The sequence below is a fragment of the Cydia amplana genome, chromosome 1 (assembly GCF_948474715.1).
Source record: "Cydia amplana chromosome 1, ilCydAmpl1.1, whole genome shotgun sequence".
Classification (NCBI taxonomy): domain Eukaryota; kingdom Metazoa; phylum Arthropoda; class Insecta; order Lepidoptera; family Tortricidae; genus Cydia; species Cydia amplana.
Window position 1 is genome coordinate 1,502,723 of NC_086069.1, and position 10,158 is coordinate 1,512,880.

Sequence of the window (10,158 nt, forward strand, 5' to 3'; positions counted from 1 at the left end):
CTTAACAAGCCCGAAGCGTACTTATAACCAGCGAGGTGAGCTTTCATGCGAGGCAAAAGGCTCATCTTCTGAAATCAATGAATCAAAGCAGCGCTCTGACACGAACCAATCGTCAAATGTTACTCAACAATAATATATGTGTCATACAAGAGTTACTCGGAGGGCCAAAGTTTCATTAAGGAGGTTTTAGGCCCTCGGGAGCCTGAAATTCGAGCTCGATTTACAGACTTTAAAAGCTATAAAATAACATAATTTACATAATCATTTGATGATTGTGTGTCTGAGAAACTGATATTGGACATTAGGTATAAGTAGGTAACATAAAAAAATATTTATGAATTTTGGCCATATGCCAAACTTTGCAAACACATTTTTTTTTTGCGCGCGCGCGGCCGCCGGGCCCCCTAGCCGAGCCGGGGCCCCCTAGCCGAGGCGGGGCCCATAGGCAGTTGCCTACTCTGCCTTAGGGTTAATCCGGCCCTGATCACCAACATTAGTAGGTAGTTACTAGCCCAAAACTAAATGGAGAGCCTAACTAGTCTTTTAACCCAAAACCTAAAATAAATAAAGGGAAGAAGAAAAAAGGGAACCGCCTTCAAAAAACCAACCCACTGAAAAGTACAAAATAATTTTTATATGGCACCCCTTTACGTGTCCAGTCCCTATTTCGTCGTAAAGCAAAATTTTGCCAAAAAGTAATGAATACCTAATAATAAGAAAATTAATAATCATCCGGGTAATTAGTAATTACTTAGTTTTTGAAGGCGGTGCCAAACCAACAAAAACAGTCTTTACTACCAATCAGAAAAAAAAACGAGTACGTAGTACCTACAAGAACTAAATTAATGAGTAAACTAAGTATGTCTTTATAATGCAAGTAAGTGTAGCGTTCTTCGTTGTCTAAAATATCGGTTCTCAAAATTTTTGGTTTGGCACCGACTTCAAAAACTAAATAATTACCCGGATGATCATTAATTTTCTTATTATTAGGTTCATTACTTTTTGGCAAAATTTTGCTTTACGACGGAATAGGGACTGGACACGTAAAGGGGTGCCATATAAAAAGTATTTTGTACTTTTCAGTGGGTTGGTTTTTTGAAGGCGGTTCCCTTTTTTTAAAAAAAAGTTATTACATTAAGTTATTTTATTTTTCTTTATTTTTAATTTTTTAATTATTTTTTATTTATTTTATTTTATTTTTTACTTTTTTCTATTAAAGATTTAATTACCTACCTATATTTCACACCACACTTTGCCTTCACCGGCCGGCCAGAGTGGAGTCACAAGAGCGGGATCTACACTCCAGGTTGGAACTGTAAAACTAAAATGTCATTACGCCGGCGGCCTGCTGAACGGATTACCGGGATCTGGCTACCGCAGACTCACCTCTCGACAACCTTACAGCCGCTCCGAAGTGTTGCCCTATTGTCGCACTGTGCGTGCGGCCGTTTTAGGGCCCACTAAATGAGTAGGCGAGTCACCACCTGTCTTTCACAATTTTGAGACTGATTGTCATAGACCGATATCCAGTCCATCCAACATTCAAATCTATAGCCTATGTCACCTTAGATCCCATCAGAGCACAAAAGTGCTGCGCTGCAATAGTCTTTGCACCTGGCGGGGACCATCTCCGGATGTATCACATTGTGCGTTCGGGGATGGTATCCGCCACGTGTATCCCTTGTTTTACATTTAAATTGTCTTAAAAGATCTCTGCGCTGTTGGCTTCGGCCCCACGCACGCCTCCCAAAGGTCCGGGACCCCATGGTCCAGAGATATGGAAAATATACACAATAATAATAACTTATCAGTTTAGTATTTCCTATTTGCAGTCGGTTAAACTATTTTGGACTCGATACATCCTGTGAAGGTGAATGTTCAAACGTAATTTTCTTATCGCGACCATAACATAAACAAAACGTCCGGATTATCGCATTTCAACTACGATATCGTTAATATCTGTATTCGTTTCCTTTTAAAGCATAATCACATGTCATTCTACGCGCCTGCTTAGTTGTAAATACATACATAGTACATTCATGGATATTTCATGCAGGGATCGGATACCGGTATTTTTTGTATGGGAACGGAAACGGTATTTTTTCGTTCTTTGCTAATTACTTCAGTTCTAATTGGGCAATCTAATAATACGAAGTCGTAACCTAAAAACACAACCGAGTCCTACATTTCGAGTTAAAATAATTCGAAAAATATGGTTATTTCTAAGTTTTTGCAAAAAACCGGTTCCGATCCCTGATTTCATGATAAGATATTAATAATAAACATCTATGATGTGGCTTTTTGTGGGGGCCATCTTGTAAGGCCGAGTCACCGTCTGCCGGAAATAAAATTGCATACCGTTTTATTAGGCAGGCGTCCGCCAGCCTATTATGGATAGCTTTATCCATCTTTATCCACGTGATAAAATAACTGTCACTGTTTAACACCGTGGGAAAGAAAGTGACGGACACCGTTTTATCACGCTGTCACGTAGACAAGAACGACCATCATATCCGTACAGATTTTTATCCCATAGCTCAGTACTTAGACTACTTAGTGCATCGCTTTCACTCGTAAACCTAGTTCATTTTAGATTCCATCAACTCTCAATAGTCCTTACACCCTGGTGGGTGCTGCCTCTGCATGCAACCCATGACACGGGCAAGGGCAGCATCCGCTCGGTGTAGGCATACATTTCATTAAAGTGTCAAAAGGGCCTCTACGTGTTGGGAAAGACAAACATTTATGACATTTAGAATATACATATAGAATAGACACACATTGTAGAGTCTGTTCGGAAAGAGAATAGTCGTGGAATGTATTGGGCCCCATACATTCCACGACTCTTCTCTTTCCGCACAGTCTCTAAGTTACTTTATTATTAGGACATAAAAAGATAAACTAAACAATAAAACTAAACTACATACTTACATACATGCATTATATTATAACTAGTGATCGTTATCAACGTGCAGTTATCGTAGCAAAGGGTATGGTTGGCAGAAAAAACAAAAACTATAAAATAATAATAATGGCGGCACCCTAGGTTAGGTTTTTATAATGTGTTTATATGTATTTTTTATTGTTTTGTAAGTGTTTTTATATTTTACTTTTATATTCATATTACAAAAACCCTAACTTAAGATAAAAGATAAATAAAGAGAATAATAATAATAAAATGCTTTATTGCACACTACAAAAGAAATGGCACAAAAGTATGAACTGGTACAAAAATGTAGGTAACAACAGGCGGACTTATCGCTAAATAGCGATCTCTTCCAGACAACCTTCAGATAGTGAGACGGCGAAACAGATTCAAGTTAACGGGTGGTGCGAAAATAAAACAAATAATAAAAATAAAAACTTATCTTAGGATTACACTTCTAGATATAACTCTTTACGGTACAAACCCTTTTCCGCCCAAATCTATTTTTAAAACAATTTACGTCGAATGACATTAAATGTCATAAAAATACAACTATAGTTGCGTGCAATATTTTATTATTTTTATTAACCTTCCTGTGACATCCGTTAACGTAGAAAGGTCGTTTAGCTATTTAAAATGGATTTTTTTCAATCGACATGACACGTCAGTTGACAGCTAAATATGTTGAGCAAATTTTAGTCGTTTATTCAGTATAATTTGGATAAGAGATTATAAATATCTATATAAATCTCATAATTTGTGAAATATGTTTTTTTGTCAACCATACTTTGCTACCAATACAGCACGTTGATAACGATCACTAATTATAACACTTAAAATATCTTATTAAATAAAATATCTTATCTTACTAAATAAACTTATAAATAAATACATAAACACACATTTACATTTTGATTTAGAATTTGTTTGTACCTAATCAAGTAATAATTATGACAAGTTCGTAGGTAAGGCCGCAATTAGACTTAGAAATGATCATAGATATGGGATCCTATTTGAAGTAATCCTACAATTATAATTTATGATCATATACGTCAAACATATTAAAATTGTTGTTATTATTGAACACCTCGCCCGCTTAGCAACTATTGCTGGTTACTGTACTACTCACTGCTGAACATATTTTTATGGCAGCTTAAATATACCCGATATACTACTTGCATGTGGTCATGGCTTGGGTATTATTTTCAATAAAATTTACGTAAATATCAACACTTGAATACAAAATAAGTATAGATACTTATTTTTATGTACCTATGTCTATATTATTGTCTATCGTCTGTTTGTGTGTTTACGAATAAAAATATTTCTTTTTTTGCTTTCATCCGATATCCGAGGGTCCCGACCCACAGTTTGAAAAACACTGCTATATCGGATCGGGCAATGTGTTAAACGTTCTAATCCTCTCAAATAAGTATGTCACAATTGTCACAAAATGCGAATGTTATATGTTACCTATATATATATATATTAATATTATATTAATTTGTCGAAATCTCACTACCAATACCAAGTTTAGTAGGTATCTACCTGTTACTACTGTTAGGCACTGAATATTTTTTTAAGGTAACACAGATCAGTGAAAAATCCCTAAGTAGGAAAATCAAATTCATTATTTCGATGATTATGACGAAGTAAAAGAAAACACAACATTTTTTTTAAATTTCAATTCTTAATTACTTATAGTAACCTATTATTGCCAATTGTAAATTAACATGTTTCGATTGGCGATTTCTTTAACGATCTTCACTCTGCTAACCCCTGAGGATAAAACTTTAAATGCGATTTAGGTATCAAGAACAATTTTCAAAACCGTTCTTCACTAGCACGGACGACGACGGGCGAGATCCGTCCCCAGTCCTGTGCGCTCTCTTGGCGATAATGTCCAGGCTCGCCGGTTTCAAGTCGTACGCCCAACCAATCTTCGCGAACAACTCTATTAAAGCCGTCGAATAATTAAAATATTTAAATCCAAACTCCGAATTTCGATAGTCGGATGGGAAAGCGTGGTGATAGTTGTGATGTCCCTCCCCGAAGAGGACCAGGTATAGAAACGTGTTCTCGACGGGTGAGAATTTGGTGTCGTAGGGCTTGCGGTCGCCGGTGTGAGCGAGGCTGTTCACGCTGAAGATGACGTGCAGGCCGAGCAGCGCGGTGAGCAGGTGCATGTGGTGCGCGTGGCTCCACGACTCGCCCCAGCACTGCACTGGTATTACGACTGGTAGTATGAACCCTACTACAGTATTTAGAAGAAAATAGTATCTGAAACAATAAATGATCAACTATCAAAGGTACGGGTAACGATCAAAAACCTAATAAACAATAACATCCATTCAGATTCGGACCAAGGCGCCCGGGCGCCTTGCGTCGGACGGAAGCCGTGACTCCGGCCGTTCTAACAGTTAAGGTCCATCGGTGATTATTTAGCTGCGTGCAGTTGGATTGAGCTAGAGCAAGGCTAAAAGTATTGTTGAGGATAGGAAGATCTGAGTTGCCTTAGGACACCAAAACAGCAGCCAAAAGGTCTTACTTCTTTTGAAACCGCAACACCGGATTTTGTTCCAGATCCGCCATGTATATCGAGTTCCCCTTTCTAAGGACCTCGGGGTGCTTGTTAATCAGCAGCCAGCCGATGTGGGAGAAGAACAGGCCGCGGCGTGCGCTGTATGGGTCCGCGTCCGTGTCCACGTACTTGTGGTGCAACCTGGACCAAATTAAGTGTTCACTTCAATTTTTATACCTAGTCACACAATGTGTGAGCATCTTTAGCGCAAAGATAAAATGATCCTAACACTTACTTATAAAGGGAAAAGGTACGACAAAAATTTGTCGATAAAAATTCATCTATATTGTGGCTTGTGAATTTGTTATCTGGTTTAATAATTATTGATTTCTAATCATTGGTATACCTATGTTGTTTTAAAATATGAAAAATGACAATGCGCTTACACGCGTTTGCCGCAAAAAACAATGATGTGTTTTCGGGACGTAGACGCGGCCGTTGATGATCCTGCGATTACTTACCGCACAAAACAACCGAGCGCTTTCTTAAATAAAGCATTTTAAAAAAGGTTTAAATGTTTAATCTAGATGGCATTTAAACAAGAATATGGCTTAAATTCTTTTTCACCTCAGCAGCTCGAACAAGGGTACTTTGCTACTTAAAAACAGTGAGCAAAATCGCATTTTGCTCACTGAGTGGGACAAAATGAGCAAAATGCGATTTTGCTCACTGTTTTTAAGTAGCAAAGCACCCTTGTTCGAGCTGCTGAGGTGAAAATTTAATTGTTGGTATAATATCTTAAGAAAACATGAGTGAATAGAGGTAAGTGATGAAGAAGGAATACATTTTTCGGGTTCTCTAATATGTTCTCACTGCTGAGGTGAAAAATGTTGTGTACTACACGAGATCAAAGTTATTTACATCTCGTGCGCTTTTGAGTCCCTTACTACGCTCAAGATTCTAAATTAGATTCACTCGCTACGCCCGTGAATCTATTATAGAATCTTTCGCTTGCACGGGACTCAAAATAAGCACTCGAAGAAATATCAAACTTTGATCTCTTGTTGTACAAATAACTATTATTATCACGTCCCATCTACATATCTACCTGTGATCCCTCGCCCAGCTGTGCGCGGAGAGCTGGCACGCCAGGGTCTGCGTCAGCATGAGCAGCACCTGCAGCGGCAAGGTGGCCTTGAACGAGCGGTGCGACCACAGCCGGTGCGCGCCCGCCGTGACGCCGAAGCCCCCAGCCATGTACACGAACACGTCTGGAAACGGTAGGTACTTATACATTAATTTTGTTGTCAAAAATTTAGTTTTAATAAATACTGAACTAATATTGATTTGTATTGTTTGTTGACATTTCATAATTATACGTTTGCATGCTAAATTATTGACGACCATAATGTGAATTCATATAGATTAGCGTAAGAATAATTTATACTGTAATTTATCATGATTTGAAATAAATAAACTAAACTAAACTAATAGTGGCCCAGTGGGCAGAGGGCGCTAAGTAGGTACAGGCCGTCCGTTAGCCACCACCTCCTGAGCACCACGAAGTAGTCGAAGGGATCGCACCATGTGTACTCCCGCGTCCCGCGTCCGATATATTTAATAAACTAATCTAGTATAATACGTACTGAACACTATAGTGGCCCAGTGGGCAGAAAACGCCAGGTACAGCCCGTACAGCGCGCCGAGGTGCCAGTACACGAACTTGAGCACCACGAGGTACCGCACGGTGTACTTCCGCGGCTCCGCTGTGGGGGCCACTGGCGCCCGCGGTTCGGCGAGCTCTGCCTCGTCTAATAGTGGCACCTTTTGTTTGATAGGCGCCATTCCTATATTAAATGGTATGTTAGTGTTACATGATATTGAGAACCTTTCTTAATTTTTTACTTTTTATTACGCTTGGTTTATTAAATGTTTATGTTTTGTTTGTTTGGTTGATGATAAATAAGAAAAGATATACATAAGTACCTACCAAATGAACACTCACCGACCGTATATAAGTACCGCGGGTCACACGTTTAAATAAACACAAAATCAACGTATTCAGATTCAGTTGATGACTCTCAATTAATTTGAATTTAAGGTAGGTAAAGATAATCCTATAAGAAACCGGTAATACTTATTGTTTATTATAAGCATGACCAGAAACGCTGACTGCGTATCGCTTTGTATTGTACAACACGTTCACACTTTCTTATAAAGTTAAGTTCATATAATATAAGAACGGTTTCACATTGCCCTTTCCGATATTGGATGGATACAAATTTCGTTATTGAATATCGGATAATATCGGTCCGACTTCGGCCATTTTGCACACATAGACAGACGATAGATGCACATGGCGAATAAAAAATAAATAAATACAATAGGGCTAATTTACACAGATCAACCTAGTCCCACAGGCTTGTGTTGTGGACACTAGACGACGATATACCTAATATTATAGAGTTACCTATATACTAGGTGTGGCCCGGTAGACGAGCAAAAAATTAAACTGTAGGCCGCTCTGAGGGGCTACCCCAAACCACGGTCGACGTGTTGTCTCTCTGTCGGATTTGTAAATTCATACGTAAGTGGGACAGAAAGCCAACACGTCGAACGTGGTTCGCGGTAGGCCCTCTGCTCAATTTTAAGTACCTATAAAACTCCCGTGAGACTACCTGCCATGCCTGCCATGCCCGCCATGTGGGATGTTGACGCGGCGATCATTGATCCTATAGATAGGTAGTCGTGTCAGCGAACGGTCTCATAGCGAAGAGTCTCGACCAACACCTAGAGAGACTCTCGCTGGGTGGTTGGATCAAGGGTCAGATGCAGAAGGCGGTAATTTTGGATACGGCGCGTATAGTAAAGTACGTTGATTCCTCACTCTGCGGCCCTGGCCACCGGTAGCTTGGGCCCTGCCCCGCTGCTGGCGGCACCCTCATTGGATTCGGAATGATGTTTCAGAATAATGTATTCGGAGCGTTTATTAGCTCATAGAAAATTAAATAGTTATAAAAAAAAGTTATAAAAAAAAATATGGTTTTTAGTTCTTGGCCAATATCTCATAAACTATTAACATTTAAGAAGTTAAATTTAAGAGATTATTTTCAATAAAAAAATCTTTACTCTAGGATCTCTAACTCTACTATTTAACTATAATCTTAATTTAACGCTGTATAGCCTTATAGCGCATCATTTTCGCAATGCGAGCGCGGCGTCGTATTAATAATAATTCCAGTATAAAGGCATCCTTATTTTTAGAAATATAATATAATTGTAGGTACTTAAGTAAGAATTGCAATTTCATTATTTTTTTCATAAAAATCTTTCAACTTATTGTTTAGCGAGGGTCATTAACATAATTCAATATGCAAATATAAGAGTAAACAATATTTATTATATTATAACCCATGGGCGGAATGCATGAAAGGGGCATGCTCCTGCCCCTGCCCCTGCCCCTGGATATTGTCATAAATAATGGTTAATGCATATATGTATTTAGGTAAATGTCCGAACTTTAAACCTAAATGCAATAATTTTAGTTTTCTATTTTTTGTACTGTTGTATGACTATACACAACAACTGACTAGTTGTTGTACCTATAATTGTTTTCATGTACCTAGTCATATTTGTCTTTTTTAGCTGTCTTGGAACCAAATAAAACTGTATGTCAAATTATATGTTATTTCAGAATGTCGTTTAAAAATGAGAGCGTAACTTATGTATGGGAGCGGCTTTTTGGCGGCATATCCGTAATAACTTTTAGCGCCATTTTCACCATCCCACTAACCGGGGGCGCCCGGGGGTTAACCCGTATAACTTTAAGCGCCACTTGCACCATCCCACTAACCGGGGGTTAACCCGTATAACTTTTAGCGCCACTTGCACCATCCCACTAACCTGGGGTTAACTTGTATAACTTTTAGCGCCACTTGCACCATCCCACTAACCGGGGGTTAACCCGTATAACTTTTAGCGCCACTTGCACCATCCCACTAACCTGGGGTTAACCCGAATAACTTTTAGCGCCACTTGCACCATCCCACTAACCGGGGGTTAACCCGTATAACTTTTAGCGCCACTTGCACCATCCCACTAACCGGGGGTTAACCCGTGAAACCGTTAATCCAGTGGCAAATTGTACTAGTAACCATGATAACTCCAGGTTTAACTGGTTAACCCCAGGTTAGTGGGATGGTGCAAGTGGCGGTTAATGATGTAATAAAACAAAACCACATCGCTTTATATTTATACTGAATACTTATTTATCATCATCATCATATCAGCCCTTTATCGCCCACTGCTGATCATAGCCCTCTCTTCTAGTACGCCACTTGTCCCGGTCCTGAGCTAATCTCATCCAGAAGTGACCCGCAATCTTCCGGATGTCGTCCACCCAACGAGCCAACGGACGCCAGGCGCTTCTGTCATCCGAAAACGGCCACCATTCTGTTAACATTTTAGTCCACCGGCCATGACTCTGCCTAGCAACATGTCCTGCCCAACTCCATTTTAGTTTGGTACATACTTATTTATACAGGTACAAAATATTAAGTTACATAACATACCTACCTACTTACTTACTGATTAATTCGATAGGTGCGTAGGTACAAACGTTCTCATCTACTTAATTTATAGGTATAGGTAATAACTAAACTTAAATCAATACATTAAATACAAAACATTATATTTTTCGGAAATACAATAA

General features: G+C 39.0%; 3 protein-coding genes across 3 annotated transcripts in view; 1 reads left to right on the forward strand and 2 right to left on the reverse strand.

The window, feature by feature from the left end:
* Nucleotides 1-10,158, forward strand: part of LOC134654539 (ATP synthase subunit b, mitochondrial) — a 135,207-nt gene that overhangs the window by 80,075 nt on the left and 44,974 nt on the right. The window lies entirely within an intron of this gene.
* On the reverse strand, nt 4,738-7,292 carry LOC134653036 (acyl-CoA Delta(11) desaturase-like). Its single transcript, XM_063508320.1, has 4 exons — nt 7,094-7,292; nt 6,556-6,718; nt 5,475-5,648; nt 4,738-5,206 (listed from the first exon to the last, which is right to left on the reverse strand). Exons 1-4 carry the CDS (start codon nt 7,290-7,292, stop codon nt 4,738-4,740), a joined length of 1,005 nt encoding a protein of 334 aa, XP_063364390.1.
* LOC134654831 (acyl-CoA Delta(11) desaturase-like) lies at nt 4,738-7,292 on the reverse strand. Its single transcript, XM_063510304.1, has 4 exons — nt 7,094-7,292; nt 6,556-6,718; nt 5,475-5,648; nt 4,738-5,206 (listed from the first exon to the last, which is right to left on the reverse strand). Exons 1-4 carry the CDS (start codon nt 7,290-7,292, stop codon nt 4,738-4,740), a joined length of 1,005 nt encoding a protein of 334 aa, XP_063366374.1.

Coding starts and splice junctions, on each gene's coding strand:
- LOC134653036 (XM_063508320.1), bottom strand. CDS start 7,292: ATGGCGCCTATCAAACAAAAGGTGCCACTATTAGACGAGGCAGAGCTC. Junction 6,719..7,093: donor CTGGGCCACTATAGTGTTCA/GTACGTATTATA, acceptor TACCGTTTCCAG/ACGTGTTCGTGTACATGGCT. Junction 5,207..5,474: donor GTGTTGCGGTTTCAAAAGAA/GTAAGACCTTTT, acceptor TTATTGTTTCAG/ATACTATTTTCTTCTAAATA.
- LOC134654831 (XM_063510304.1), bottom strand. CDS start 7,292: ATGGCGCCTATCAAACAAAAGGTGCCACTATTAGACGAGGCAGAGCTC. Junction 5,649..6,555: donor AGCTGGGCGAGGGATCACAG/GTAGATATGTAG, acceptor AATTTGGTCCAG/GTTGCACCACAAGTACGTGG. Junction 5,207..5,474: donor GTGTTGCGGTTTCAAAAGAA/GTAAGACCTTTT, acceptor TTATTGTTTCAG/ATACTATTTTCTTCTAAATA.